The following is a 16,280-nucleotide window of genomic DNA, read 5'->3' as shown; positions in this document are numbered from 1 at the left end:
ATACAAGAAACACTTAACAAGGGTAAAAGGAGAAACAGAATCCGTTAGTCGCCTCTTACGACATGCTGGGGAGCATCGGGTAAATTCTTCCCCCTAACCCGCGGGGGGTTACGCTACACTTACGTGAGCCAAAAATGAAAAGTCTGGGTGCAGTCTGTGCACAGTGTTGTTTTGTGTGTGAATTAATTTAAGACATTTAAACTTTAAAAAAAAAAATTCAACTCATCACAGCAGTCAGGATGTTGACTGTATGTCACCAATTGGAGGGATGATCTTTTACTGTGTAAAAGCCTGACCAGAGTTGTGAGGGTTTACATGATGATTTACACAGGAAGGAAGCTAGATATCTTAAACACACACACACACACACACACACACACACACACACACACACACACACACACACACAATCATATTCGTGTATCACTGTATACCTTTAAAGGCAGAGTTGTTCTGCCTCCACGTTCGTTCAGAAACTTAACAACAAACTGTGCGCACATAGTGTCACCATTTTAATTGACTTGAGTATCGCTTCTCCCGTCATGCGTCATTGCGGTGAAAAACTGAAAAACAACAACAATAATAACATAAGACCAAAACACTATTTGGCAAACGAGTCCATACCACGGAACCACACACACCAATAAAACAACTCCACTGTTACCGCCCCACTAAGCATCCAAATATCGGAGCACGTAAAATGAAATTGAACAAAAGCAAGAGCACGTTGTGCCGATGAACCCCAAAAATAAAACCGACACGCATTCCACTCCACCTCACCCAAACAAATTATCGAACAAATACCTCAAAGAAACTTTTAGAAATAAAATGACTGTATTTACAACATGTGAGCGTACATTAAACTAAAGATGTTTCAGAATCAAGCGGGACCTGGTGCTGGCTGACCAGTACCAATGGCGGCTGCCATACCAAACAGTGGGGGCCCGGGTAGCTCAGGTGGTAGGGCACTGGACTTGTGATCGAGAGGTCGCTGGTTCGAATCCGGGCCGGGACGGACATGGGTCAACTTTATGTGCAGACCCAGAGACGGTATCCATCTCATACCAAACATGAACAACTCACGGAATAAAATAACTTAACATTGTTTAAAATTTAATATCTCAAAATCGGAAAAAGTTACAGGAGTGATTTTTGTACCAACGTAAAGCTTGTTCAATTGCTCATTATGGGCAAAAAACCGGAATAGTCTGGCTTGTTCCGTTTTTTTGCAATTTGAGCTCAAAGACGCATGGTGTCATTTTGGAGTTTACAAACTTAGCACTGTGTGTTTGACAGCGCTGTGCGTGCACTGGTTGATCGCAGCCGCAATTAAATTACACAGGAGCAGTGAAGGTTAGCCTCAATACGTTTATTAACCAAACAAATTTCATTGTGAAGTCGAAATTCGATCAACCCTAATGAAGCGGTCTTGCTGAGGATTGGTGACACGGGGCCGTCCTTGGCGAGGCAGGTCTCGAACGTTACCGTTGTTTTGCTGGTACCTTCTTCGCCACAAGGCAACTGATTGCCTGGTCACTCCGAATCTCCTAGCAACATCAGTATAAGTCATCCCTCCTCTCAACATCCCTATTGCGACGAGTCTATCGTTCACACACGTTCGTGGCATGGTGAAAGAGAAAGACAGAGTGGACAGTTTTGGGCAAAGAGAAAGAAACATTTTAATTTTTAGTGAGTTGTTCTCACTCACAAACAAACGGACAAACCAAAGGCAGTACTTTCATGCAATATTCGTGGATCAGCAGCAGACCTTTTGCAGGTTTCAAGTACGGGTAGACGTGCCCCGAGAGTCAAAGAGTGCAGGCCTACCTGTTTACAGCACACACAGCGTGCACTGGCTGTCGGCAGCGTCGGCAAGCTTAGGCGTCAGTCTAGTAAACTCCAAAATGACACCATGCGTCTTTGAGGACCAATTGTGAAAAAACTAAGCAACCGAGAACATTCCGGTTCTTTTCCTCTTCTCAGGAATTGATGGTTCTATGATCGTACCACCCCGCTCTCCTGCAACTTTTTCCGATTTTGAGATATTAAATTTTAAAACATGTTAAGTTATTTTATTCCGTGAGTATATTTTCTGTGCACAGTTGGAATTTTTGATAAATACATTTTTGAAAAAGCAATTTGTTTTGATGAATTGATTTCTCAAAACCCCCTACTGGTGGCTTTTAAGAAATTAATTCACCAAAACATTCTAACTCACGACAGCAAGCCGTCAAGGGTGAAGATTTTTTTAATCATAATTTATATGACGGATGGTCTTATCCCATGTAGAAGCCTGGCCAGATCTGAGAATGGCTGAGCCGTACTGTTTTTAAGAGGAGGAGTGTGCCGTTCAAGTCGGAATGCTGTGAAGTGTTGAAACCCTTACTGGCTCATAAAAGGAACAAATGTATTGGCACTATGTGACGATCCAAGTGATCAGCTTTACAAAATTAATACAGTCATGTTATTTTCATGGTACTTGAGACACATTCCCTCCCACAATGCACAAAGAACGCCCCTTTTACTGTGATAGTAGCCTCTTATGTCCACAGATCTCAACATTGCCCAAAATATTTGTATATAAAAGCATTTCATCTCTCTCTCTCTCTCTGTCTCTCTCTCTCTGTCTCCCTCTCTCTCTCTGTCTCTCTCTCTCCTATGTCTGTCTGTCTGTTTGTCTGAATCTATCTCAAGAGGACGCTAGCGCACACATGCATACACTATGTATACATTTACAGTCATGTAGGAAAGACCAGTCAGGCAAACGGGCCCACCACATTATTTTGATCTAGTTTTCAGAATCTTTGTATGCAGAGGAAAGAAACAATTCACCCGTGTGCTCTACTGTCCCAACCATTCTGCCCCAAAATAGCTGAACATTTTGCCATCGTTGAAAATGTTCTTGGAACCCTGTCGGCCTGTGGCTGGCAAAGCATGAAGGCATCAGTACTCATCTCTGTATTTTCATGCACACGTTTTTGTCACATGCTTACAAACACGTTCAACAAAGAGAGCAGGGGCGTGGGTGCCAAGTGGGAGAGAACAAACCGCGGGTTCTGATTCGTTGAAATCACAACGCATCTCAGTTTCAACCAATCCAACACTGCGGGTGGCTCCCGTTTGGGTGGTAACTTTGTCGTGCACCTCAGCTCAGATTTCGTCCAGCGCCCACAGTGACTGTCGCCATCCTGAACTTCCTGCGACCTCCATTGGCGACGTCAGCACGCACATAGGCTAGCAGGGATGTTGCAATAGTTTATTTTCAGTATACAGTATAACGAAACAATTCACCAGTCCCCTCTGTTCAACCCAACAACTACTCAAGCTGAGTTGTCCATTTGACCCCACGTCTAACCTGCATTTTTGTGTGTCTCGAGGCACTCAGGATTAAAAAAAGAAAGAAAAAACGTTTGAAAAAAGTGTAAATATCACGTTCCATATATATACATATATATATATATATATATATGTTCATCATGGGCCAGTTTAAAGGCACAGTAAACCTCCCGTAAACCATCACAGATACTGTCAGGCTTTTACACACAGTACAAACACCCTTTCATTTAAACACTCACCGAACGGGAACATCCTAGGTGCCCTACGTAAAGAGCGAGCAATTTTTAAAGAATTAATTTTGCGGATTGTTTCTCGGACAATCGGACCGTGGTGCGTTTTGGCGCTAGACCTAACTTTTAAAATCTAAATAATAAATTGACAGCTTGTTACACAAACATTCTTAAATCATAAAAGAATTCTTTTTTCATCAAGACAAGATCAGTACAATTCAAAATTTTGAAAGTTTGAAAAAAGAAAAGCCCGGAAGCAGGGTCACGCAAGGTCGTGGTTCTCGTAGCAGACGACGGTTTATGCCTATCGCCAGTTCCTCTGAACAGTCAAAAGCCATCGCTAGAGTTCTTGTGAACTACAGCCGTTTGTTTCGTGCATAGTCAGAGGTACATGATAACGTGCTATTGCAGATAAGCTCACATCGAGTCGCATTCAAATTACTAACTGACCACTACATTGTGAAAAAGGGAAACTGGATCACACGGGTTCAAGATAAACCACGCAAAAATAAATTCTTTAAAAATTGCTCGCTCTTTACGGAGGGCACCTAGGATGTTCTCAAGCGGTGAGTGTTTAAATGAAAGGGTTTTTGTACTGTGTGTAAAACGGCCTGACAGTATATGTGTTGGTTTACGGGAGGCTTACTGTGCCTTTAACGCAAAACCAAGCAATCACTTCCTCAGCCGCCTTTCGAGAGCAGCGATAATTGTCGAACAGTGACCCCCTGACATTCCCGTGACTGGCTGCTTTGACGACTCAGTCTCTGGCTGAATGTGAGTCCGTGAGAGCGTTGTGAAGCGGTCAGTGGTCATGAATAGGAGTGGATTTCAGAGAAAATGAGAACAGGGTTTGTCGTATGGTCCTTCATGAAGAGTATTGCGAAGTTGTCAGTGGTCAGGGGTGGGAGTGGATTTCAGGGTAAATGAGAGCAGGGTTTACTGTAAGGTCCTCAATGGAGAGTGTTGTTAAGCGGTCATGGATAGAAGTGGGTTTCTGGGAAAATGAGAGCAGGGTTTGGCGTATAGTCCTCCATGGAGAGTGTTGTGAAGCGGTCATGGATAGAAGTGGATTTCAGGGAAAATGATACCTGGGTTTGACGTATCCTCTTCCATGGAGAGTGTTGTGAAGCGGTCATGGATAGATGTGGATTTCAGGGAAAATGAGAGCCGGGTTTGTCGTATAGTCCTCCATGGAGAGTGTTGTGAAGCGGTCATAGATCGGAGTGGGTTTCTGTTAAAATGAGAGCCGGGTTTGTCGTATAGTCCTCCATGGAGAGTGTTGTGAAGCGGTCATAGATCGGAGTGGGTTTCTGTTAAAATGAGAGCCGGGTTTGTCGTACGGTCCTCCATGGAGAGCGTTGTGAAGCGGTCATAGATCGGAGTGGGTTTTTGTTCAAATGAGAGCCGGGTTTGTCGTATAGTCCTCCATGGAGAGTGTTGTTAAGCGGTCATAGATCGGAGTGGGTTTCTGTTAAAATGAGAGCCGGGTTTGTCGTACGGTCCTCCATAGAGAGTGTTGTGAAGCGGTAATGAATAGAAGTGGATTTTAGGGAAAATGAGAGCAGGGTTTACTGTACGGTCCTCCATGGAGAGTGTTGTGAAGCGGTCATGGATAGAAGTGGATTTCAGAGAAAATGAAAGCCGGGTTTGTGGTATAGTCCTCCATGGAGAGTGTTGTGAAGCGGTAATGGATAGAAGTGGATTTCAGAGAAAATGAAAGCCGGGTTTGTGGTATAGTCCTCCATGGAGAGTGTTGTGAAGCGGTAATGGATAGAAGTGGATTTCAGAGAAAATAAGAGCCGGGTTTGTCGTATAGTCCTCTATGGAGAGTGTTGTGAAGCGGTAATGGATAGAAGTGGATTTCAGAGAAAATGAGAGCCGGGTTTGTTGTACTGTCCTCCATGGAGAGCGTTGTGAAGCGGTCATAGATCGGAGTGGGTTTCTGTTAAAATGAGAGCCGGGTTTGTCGTATAGTCCTCCATGGAGAGTGTTGTGAAGCGGTCATAGATCGGAGTGGGTGTCTGTTAAAGTGAGAGCCGGGTTTGTCGTATAGTCCTCCATGGAGAGTGTTGTGAAGCGGTCATAAATCGGAGTGGGTTTCTGTTAAAATGAGAGCCGGGTGTGTCGTATAGTCCTCCATGGAGAGTGTTGTGAAGCGGTCATAGATCGGAGTGGGTTTCTGTTAAAATGAGAGCCGGGTCTGTCGTACGGTCCTCCATGGAGAGTGTTGTGAAGCGGTAATGGATAGAAGTGGATTTCAGAAAAAATGAAAGCCGGGTTTGTCGTATAGTCCTCCATGGAGAGTGTTGTGAAGCAGTAATGGATAGAAGTGGATTTCAGAGAGAATGAGAGCCGTGTTTGTCGTATAGTCCTCCATGGAGAGTGTTGTGAAGCGGTAATGGATAGAAGTGGATTTCAGAGAAAATGAAAGCTGGGTTTGTCGTATAGTCCTCCATGGAGAGTGTTGTGAAGCTAATGGATAGAAGTAGATTTCAGAGAAAAGGAAAGCCGGGTTTGTCGTATAGTCCTCCATGGAGAGTGTTGTGAAGCGGTAATGGATAGAAGTGGATTTCAGAGAAAATGAAAGCCGGGTTTGTCGTATAGTCCTCCATGGAGAGTGTTGTGAAGCGGTAATGGATAGAAGTGGAATTCAGAGAAAATGAGAGCCGGGTTTGTCGTATAGTCCTCCATGGAGAGTGTTGTGAAGCGGTAATGGATAGAAGTGGATTTCAGAGAAAATGAAAGCCGGGTTTGTCGTATAGTCCTCCATGGAGAGTGTTGTGAAGCAGTAATGGATAGAAGTGGATTTCAGAGAAAATGAAAGCCGGGTTTGTCGTATAGTCCTCCATGGAGAGCGTTGTGAAGCAGTAATGGATAGAAGTGGATTTCAGAGAAAATGAAAGCCGGGTTTGTCGTATAGTCCTCCATGGAGAGCGTTGTGAAGCAGTCATAGATCTGAGTGGGTTTCTGTTAAAATGAGAGCCGGGTTTGTCGTATAGTCCTCCATGGAGAGTGTTGTGAAGCGGTCATAGATCGGAGTGGGTTTCTGTTAAAATGAGAGCCGGGTTTGTCGTACGGTCCTCCATGGAGAGCGTTGTGAAGCGGTCATAGATCGGTGTGGGTTTCTGTTAAAATGAGAGCCGGGTTTGTCGTATAGTCCTCCATGGAGAGTGTTGTGAAGCGGTCATAGATCGAAGTGGGTTTCTGTTAAAATGAAAGCCGGGTTTGTGGTATAGTCCTCCATGGAGAGTGTTGTGAAGCGATCATAGATCGGAGTGGGTTTCTGTTAAAATGAGAGCCGGGTTTGTCGTATAGTCCTCCATGGAGAGTGTTGTGAAGCGGTCATAGATCGGAGTGGGTTTCTGTTATAATGAGAGCCGGGTCTGTCGTACGGTCCTCCATGGAGAGCGTTGTGAAGCGGTCATAGATCGGAGTGGGTTTCTGTTAAAATGAGAGCCGGGTTTGTCGTACGGTCCTCCATGGAGAGCATTGTGAAGGTAGGGTTATGATCACCAGTATACAGCGATGGTTGTGCTGGTGATGTTGGTGGAGGTGGTTGGTTTGTTAGACGTTGGTAAATGGGAAAATGAGAACAGGATTTGTCGTATTGTCCTCCATGGAGAGCGTTGTGAAGCGGTAATGGATAGAAGTGGGTTTCAGGGGAAATGAGCTCAGAGTTTGACGTGGAGAGGCTTGAAGGGGGAGTTCTAATCACCAGTCATCAGCGGTGGTTGTGCTGGTGCTGGTGATGTTGGTGGAGGAGTAGGTTGCTTTGTTCGACGTTGGAGGTCTTGGTGGTGAGACTGCTGGCGTTGCTGGCTGTCTTGACAACCGCCTTGTGCCGGGTACCCGCTCCCACGAACAGCACACCCAGGGTGGATTTCTTGCCCGTCACCTGATGCAGCCACCTGAAGTGTGAAAAGAGACGCGTTTAGACGAGACATACTATTTATGAAGCTAATTTATTATACAAAGTTTAATTTATAAAGAAAAGGTTGCTTAACTTTGGAGCTTGAGTATATTCTTCCGCCAAATCCGATCTTACACTGTTTTTAAGTGCGCGTTTATAAGCATAGCTTAAATTGTTGTACTCCGTTGATCCAATTGATTGTATGTGGCATTGTTACTTGTAATTCTTTGAATACAATTGTTTAAACCAAATGAGGAGACAACGAGAAGTTGATAGTTAAAGTCAAATACATGATCATAATCTAAAAGAGTGGCAGAACAAATTTGACACCACGTAGGCCAACAAAGGAAACAGAGAGAAGGTCAAGGACACAACTTTTCTCACGTGCACGAAAGGAGGCGAGGCAGAGTTATTTCCCCTGATACTGTATAATTTCCCCCTTCTCGCATATTGCTCGTGCCGGTCAGAAAATACTCATAGATTTTGGACTCACATTTTCACTGTGAAAAACAGTAACAGACATATGGACCCATCATATGGGCATGGGTGGGAACCGAGGTACGGCGGGTATTTTTCTGTATTTCTCAAATAAACGTGCAATGCAGACTCCAAGCGGACGAAATCGTAACACCCTAAATGACGGCGCCAGGCTACCCATATGGCGGGGAACAACCAACTATAAGCAACACCTGTCACACAAAACTCTCAGTATAAGGTGACCCTGAGAGTGAAGAAAAAGCTTAACAACACAGAACAAGAAATTTCACATTTCGTCCACACTTTTTATTCACTCCGACCTTACCTGTCCTTTCCTCTACATATTGCCTTGGGCTCTAACACCCATGTGCTCTTCGCCCACCCAACTCCCTCCATAACGACACGAGTATGACCCACATGCAAATCATCTTCTTCATGATGCGGACGAACCTTCTGCCGCTGAAGGCAGAGAAGAGTCTCAGCCTACAGAATATCCCAATCCCACTCTCATCCCGTTCTCCTTCCTTCTCTATTTTCAAGTTGATGTTGCCCTACCACCCACAAGCACTTCGTAACCGCTACCAAAGCAACACACAGAGTTGCACCCACTTGCGAATCACCTTCTTCATGACGTTCGTCATTTGTCGTTGACGGCGGAGAAGAGTCTTGGCCCACAGAATATCCTAACCCCATTCTCACCCCGTCATCCACCCTCTTCTCTATCTTTAGCAAGCACCCCCCCCCACACCCACCCGCCCCAAAGCAACACACGGAGTAAGACATAGTTTCACCCACCTGCAAGCCATCTTCTTCATGACGCGGACGAACCTGTCGATGAAGACAGAGAAGAGTCTCAGCCCACAGAATATCTCAACCCCACTTTCACCCCGTCATCCCCCCTTCTCCCTACCACTCACCCCCCACCCCCCTCATCCAACTATCCAAAGCAACATACAGAGTAAAATATAGTTTCACCCACTTGCGAATCATCTTTTTCATGACGCGGACGAACCTGTCGATGAAGACAGAGAAGAGTCTCAGCCCACAGAATATCTTAACCCCACTCTCACCCCGTCATCCCCCCTTCTCCCTGCCACTCACCCCCCCCCCTCCCCCCATCCAAAGCAACTTACAGAGTAAAACATAGTTTCACCCACCTGCGAATCATCTTCTTCATGATGCGGACGAACCTTCTGCCGCTGAAGGCAGAGAAGAGTCTCAGCCTACAGAATATCCCAATCCCACTCTCATCCCGTTCTCCTTCCTTCTCTATTTTCAAGTTGATGTTGCCCTACCACTCACAAGCACTTCGTAACCGCTACCAAAGCAACACACAGAGTTGCACCCACCTGCGAATCACCTTCTTCATGACGTTCGTCATTTGTCGTTGACGGCGGAGAAGAGTCTTGGCCCACAGAATATCCTAACCCCATTCTCACCCCGTCATCCACCCTCCTCTCCATCTTTAGCAAGCACCCCCCCCCCCCACCCCCACCCGCCCCAAAGCAACACACAGAGTAAGACATAGTTTCACCCACCTGCAAGTCATCTTCTTCATGACGCGGACGAACCTGTCGATGAAGACAGAGAAGAGTCTCAGCCCACAGAATATCTCAACCCCACTTTCACCCCGTCATCCCCCCGTCTCCCTGCCACTCACCCCCCCCCCCCCCTCATCCAACTATCCACAGCAACATACAGAGTAAAATATAGTTTCACCCACCTGCGAATCATCTTCTTCATGACGCGGACGAAACCTGTCGATGAAGACAGAGAAGAGTCTCAGCCCACAGAATATCTCAACCCCACTTTCACCCCGTCATCCCCCCGTCTCCCTGCCACTCACCCCCCCCCCCCCCTCATCCAACTATCCACAGCAACATACAGAGTAAAATATAGTTTCACCCACCTGCGAATCATCTTCTTCATGACGCGGACGAAACCTGTCGATGAAGACAGAGAAGAGTCTCAGCCCACAGAATATCTTAACCCCACTCTCACCCCGTCATCCCCCCTTCTCCCTGCTACTCACCCCCCCCCCTCCCCCCATCCAAAGCAACTTACAGAGTAAAACATAGTTTCACCCACCTGCGAATCATCTTCTTCGTGACGCGGACGAACCTGTCGATGAAGACAGAGAAGAGTCTCAGCCCACAGAATATCTTAACCCCACTCTCATCCCTTCTCCCTGCCACTCACCCCCCCCCCCTCCCCCCATCCAAAGCAACTTACAGAGTAAAACATAGTTTCACCCACCTGCGAATCATCTTCTTCATGACGCGGACGAACCTGTCGATGAAGACAGAGAAGAGTCTCAGCCCACAGAATATCTCAACCCCACTCTCATCCCTTCTCCCTGCCACTCACCCCCCCCCCCCCCCCCATAAAGCAACTTACAGAGTAAAACATAGTTTCACCCACCTGCGAATCGTCTTCTTCATGACGCGGACGAACCTGTCGATGAAGACAGAGAAGAGTCTCAGCCCACAGAATATCTTAACCCCACTCTCACCCCGTCATCCCCCCTTCTCCCTGCCACTCACCCCCCCCCCCCCCCATCCAAAGCAACTTACAGAGTAAAACATAGTTTCACCCACCTGCGAATCATCTTCTTCATGACGCGGACGAACCTGTCGATGAAGACAGAGAAGAGTCTCAGCCCACAGAATATCTTAACCCCACTCTCATCCCTTCTCCCTGCCACTCACCCCCCCCCCCCCCAAAGCAACTTACAGAGTAAAACATAGTTTCACCCACCTGCGAATCATCTTCTTCATGACGCGGACGAACCTGTCGATGAAGACAGAGGAGAGTCTCAGCCCACAGAATATCTTAACCCCACTCTCACCCCGTCATCCCCCCTTCTCCCTACCACTCACCCCCCCCCCCCCCAAAAGCAACTTACAGAGTAAAACATAGTTTCACCCACCTGCGAATCATCTTCTTCATGACGCGGACGAACCTGTCGATGAAGACAGAGAAGAGTCTCAGCCCACAGAATATCTTAACCCCACTCTCATCCCTTCTCCCTGCCACTCACACACTTCGCGAAGTCGACTTCGGGCTCAATTAAGGACCGCCTTTAGACTAGTTAGAATGAGTAAGACCCACCTGCTACAGCCATACACACAGACACCAAGTTTGTTGATATCATTGCCTTATTGAGTAAATGGGCACGCTGCATTTGTAGCGTCTTCCCAAACAGAAAAAGAAAAAGAAAAAAAAGTAAGACCTACCTGCGAACCATCTTCTTCATGACGCGGACGAACTTGTCGTTGAAGGCCGAGTAGAGGACGAAGTTGAGCGACATGTTGCAGGTGAGGAGCAGGTTGGACACGCTGCGGAACACCTTGTAGAACGGGGATTCCAGGAACTGCCGCAAGGTGGCGCTCCGACTGAACAGGTATGACATCACCACCACGTCACCGAAGGCCGCGGGTAGGATGCAGACGACGGCCAGGCACACGATGGATATCAAGGTCAAGGTCAGACGTGTCTGAAAACAACAGCTAGCTGATTAAAAAAATAAAAATAAAAAACCAAAAAAACATCAACAACAACTTGTGCGAAGTTTGTTTTAGGCCTGTGTTGTAAAATGTACGAATGTAGAATGTGGTAAAGGTCACAAAGGTTGCTACATTTCTTCGCTTTTTAGAGTTCTTGCAGAAAAAACTTCACTGACACAAATTCCACACTTTCGAGTCTTTGCTTTTTTTCTGTTTCACTGAAGGGAAACCCTGACTCCGAGGTGTTTGTGTAATGTGTCCATTGTTCGTGAATTGTTCGTAACAGATTCATAACGTGGCATGCGAATGTTCATAGCAAGGGCAATGTACATTACGTACAGCTTTAGTTTAATATTGAATTCGAGGGAGAGTTTTTTCAGCAGACCTGTTCCCTGTTCCAGTGTGCCTCCATGTTGTTTCTGATCCTGAGCAGCCTGCGCTGTCTTCTCGCTTTCTTCACCGCATAGATCAGGTAGCGGTTAGTAACACCCAGTATCAGAAGGGGAACCAACCCGAACATCACGCTGTAGAGCCACAGCACCTGCAGACATAGACAGGTAAAGATCAGGTGAAACAAACACCTGTAGACATAGACAGGTAAAGATCAGGTGAAACAAACACCTGTAGACATAGGCAGGTAAAGATCAGGTTAAGTTAACACTTTCTACCCCACCTATGTTGACCAAGGTGTTTTTTAGCCGAGACCAGCTGTGCTGCAGCAGGTCACTCCGAATTGTAGCAACTGTGTAGTAACTGTGTATCAAAACGCTGGAATCCAGGCGTTAGATTGACGTTACAGGAAGCGACTGAAGCTAACAGTCTGAGCGGATATATCAATACCTGGTCAGATAGAGCCATATAAGTGGGTACGGATATATCCGTACCTGGGAGACAATGAGTCTTAAACAACGCCTGTAGACACAGACACAGGTAAAGATCGAGTGAAACAACACATGAAGACACAGACAGGTATATATCAGATCAAACAGAACCTGTAGACATAGACAGGTACGAAGCAAGTGTCGCTGGCCTTGTTGTATGTGAACACAGCGCGTGTGGTCACCATGAATCGCGGCAAGCCTACATCAACATGCATGACACAACGCCCAGGGCCCCCCAAACTGCGCGTCCTTGTGTCCTATACGCAATAGAAACCGAACAAAACCATAACAGACATTCTTGAAAGGGGTCCCTCAACGCACTAGTCTAAACCTGAAAAGAACCGGTCCTGCATGGGTCGCACTTTGTTTGCGTCATCATGCGTACCATCGGTACTGATTTTCAGGCTGTACTCGTCGACTTTAACGACGAGAAACGTTTCTGCCAGATCTGTACCGACACGAATTTACGGAGTAAATATGACAAATAACGCGTTCGTGAAGGTCTCACAGAACTGTCAAAAGTCCTCCTGGTCTAAAGTTCCGCTGAGTGGGTCCTTGGTCACCCAAAACATTACAATTGGAGGTCCAGGGACCCTCAAGCCAGGTAGAGCGTATGTGGGGAGCCCAGACACCGATAGTCCCTATCACACTATACTGACCTTTTCGTTGGCCTTGCTGTATCGGAACACTGTGGGTCTGATCTGCAGGCGGTGTGGCGGCGACGTGGCGGTGTCCACCCTGTAGTACATGAACCTGGGCACGTTGACCAGTGTGATGACCACCAACACCACCACTGTCTTCAGCTTGGCGCTGCTCGGCGTGCACATGCCCCTCGCCCATAGCGGCTTCTTCACGAACAGGAACCTGCAGAGGAATATAGATCTCGTGAAAGAAGTGTTCTGAAGTGTCAGTGAGTTCTTTGATAACTGTATGGATTTGAAACAGCGCCACCACTGCCTTCAGCTGGACGCTGCAAGGCGTGCATGTTTGGCGTGCCCATAGCGGATGTTTCACGAACAATAATTTGCAGTACCGTGCAGTAGAGAACAGATTATGAAGTCAATAAGAAGCTCAATCACCCCAAGGACTGCTACCAGCATTATTGCTGTCTCCAGTCGCGCTTTGTTCAATAATTCCTTTTCTTGATTTGCTTTATAAATCTCTTAGCGCGCTGCGATGTCTCAATAACTTACATAATTAATGGCGTCACGTAAAGTCTGTCACTTCTTCTGCAGCATGTCTCCCAAGAAGTGACAAGAATTTCGAGAACGAAGTTTGTCTCGGTAAATTCAACATATCAGCAGTAGAAAATTAATCATAAGGTCACCACCACCAGGTTGTTGCATGTATCGGTATCGTAGATCATTAGAAAATAGCGCTGTGTCTCATTTGTTTAAGATACTGACCTCTCTATGGTGAGCGTGATGACGATCCAGGTGCTGGCGTTGTTGCAGATGGAGGTGAGCGGTAGGAAGATGTAGGCGCCGTAGAACACGCCCAGGTCGCCCGTCGTCGTTCCGTCACTGGTGATGAAGCCCGAGGAGCCTGCAGGGGTTGTGACCACGAGAAAGACGGCGGTCATGAGCAGCGCCGACAGGTCGGTGAGGGAGAGGGCACGCAGGTAGATGTAGGGGGACTCTTTTAACCCTCGCTCTGTGAGGACCAGCAGGTTGACCATGTTCAGCACGATGCCGATACTGCAAATCACCGGGGTCACCTTGAACTCGATAACGTTGGCCGCCTGATATAGAAATATAGACACCGTTGTCATGACGATTGTGTCTAATATCAACATGATTTGTTATTATTGTTTATCGTTCCCTCAGCAGTTAATGCTATTCGAGACCGCTGATATCAACATGAACAGACGAAACGACAAAGATGAGCACAATGCTTATATACTGCAAATCACGGGGGTCACCTTGAACTTGATGATGTTGGCCATCTGATATAGAAATATAGACACCGTTGTCATGACATTTGTGTCTGATATCACCATAAACAGACTACATGACCATATATAGTGAGCACGATGCCGATACTGCAAATCACGGGAGGTCGCCTCGAACTCGATGATGTTGGCCAACTGAACGTGAAAACATCCAACTCAGAGTTTTAGCCAACCGGTGCACAAACATACAAACCAAATAAAGTATTTGTATGACAAGTGCGCCTGACAATATGATGAAGAGACTGGTGATATTTTGCACAATGCCAATACTGCAGATCACTGGGGTAACTCGATAATAGTGGGTGGCCACATGAACGAGTAAACATAAAGTATACCGTGTACATTCGGTTGCCGTGACCCCCAATAGAGATTGACGATGTTGATCACGATGTTACGCAATGATATTGGCCACCTGATGGATAAAACATGCAACATTCGGCATCAAATCTATATGCCGCAAATTCTTAGAGAATTGACGATGTCGTGCACAACTGCAGTGCTTCCGATGTCTTGCTTTGAACAGCTAGAACTCGATGATAATATTGGCCACCTGGTGGATAAAACATACGGCATCAAGTCTAATGCCGCAACTTCTTAGAGATTGACGATGTCGAGCACAACTGCTGTGCTTCAGGTGACTTGCTTCAGCTTCAAGTCGATAATATTGGTCACCTGATATAAAAAGGGAGAAAGAAACATACATACTCGACGACAATACCATTTACACGACGACATTTACACTTTTTCATCGTCTGTCTAGGCACTTACTGGGCTTTCTGGGCTTTCATGAGACTGCTACAAAGTCAATAACGAAATCCTTACAATTTCAGTATTTGTTCCATTTCTTTTCGTGCGTTTCAGACGTTTGGCTGTTGCAGCGGCAAAAGCGGGTATGCAAAAGAAATAAAAACAATAGCTGGCTATATTAAGGGTGCATGGGGGCTGAGCTTTCGTAAAGTTGCCCTGAGCATTTGTACGTGTGTTACCTAATGTTTTCAAAGCACCATGGGACTGCTTTTTTTTGCGGTAAAAAGAGCAATACTAGAAGGTTTTGTTGTTGTTACTATTGTTATTAACTGACGGATGCAGAAATTAACAACTCACGGTTTTTATTCCTTATACTATTTTTGTATCGCCATCGATTCCTAACACATGGACAACCAAAAAAGAAAATGTCTCCCCCTGCCTCCCCCCCTCTCCATCTTGAATGATATTGGTTTTGAATCGACAGTCATCAGTGTCACAAACAAACAAATAAACAAACAAAACCCATCTATCCAGGAAGGGGGGAAAAAAAGAAACAAGTCAAGTAAGGCGAAATTACTACATTTAGTCAAGCTGTGGAACTCACAGAATGAAACTGAACGCACTGCATTTTTTCACAATGACCGTAGTCCGCCGCTTGTGCAAAACGGAGTGAAACTGACGAGCCTGTTTAGCGCGGTAGTGGTTTCGCTGTGCTGCATAGCACGCTTTTCTGTACCTCTTTTCGTTTCAACTTTCTGAGCGTGTTTTTAATCCAAACATATCATATCTATATGTTTTTGGAATCAGGAACCGACAAGGAATAAGATGAAATTGTTTTTAAATCGATTTCGGAAATTTAATTTTGATCATAATTTTTATATTTTTGATTTTCAGAGCTTGTTTTTAATCCAAATATAACATATTTATATGTTTTTGGAATCAGGAAATGATGTAGAATAAGATGAACGTAAATTTGGATCGTTTTATATATATATAAAAAAAAATTCAGATTTTTAATGACCAAAGTCTTTAATTTAAGCCACCAAGCTGAAATGCAATACCGAAGTCCGGCCTTCGTCGAAGATTGCTTTACAAAAATGTCAATCAATTTGATTAAAAAATGAGGGTGTGACAGTGCCGCCTCAACTTTTATAAAAAGCCGGATATGACGTCATCAAAGGTATTTATCGAAAAAAAGAAAAAAACGTCTGGGGATATCATACCCAGGAACTCTCATGTAAA

At 45.7% G+C, this 16,280-nt stretch overlaps 1 protein-coding gene across 1 annotated transcript; it reads right to left on the bottom strand.

Moving 5' to 3' along the window:
- Positions 1-7,287: 7,287 nt before the first annotated feature.
- On the bottom strand, positions 7,288-14,111 carry LOC138977367 (probable G-protein coupled receptor B0563.6). Its single transcript, XM_070350293.1, has 13 exons — positions 13,747-14,111; positions 13,000-13,204; positions 11,845-12,000; positions 11,190-11,449; positions 10,883-10,915; positions 10,551-10,583; positions 10,210-10,242; positions 9,863-9,896; positions 9,492-9,524; positions 9,111-9,152; positions 8,749-8,781; positions 8,279-8,412; positions 7,288-7,474 (listed from the first exon to the last, which is right to left on the bottom strand). The coding sequence occupies exons 1-13, from the start codon at positions 14,109-14,111 to the stop codon at positions 7,288-7,290; spliced, it is 1,548 nt and encodes a 515-aa protein (XP_070206394.1).
- Positions 14,112-16,280: the final 2,169 nt, after the last annotated feature.

The sequence above is a fragment of the Littorina saxatilis genome, linkage group LG1, assembly GCF_037325665.1.
Source record: "Littorina saxatilis isolate snail1 linkage group LG1, US_GU_Lsax_2.0, whole genome shotgun sequence".
In the NCBI taxonomy this organism is placed as follows: Eukaryota; Metazoa; Mollusca; class Gastropoda; order Littorinimorpha; family Littorinidae; genus Littorina; species Littorina saxatilis.
This window is presented reverse-complemented; position numbering and strand designations above follow the sequence as displayed.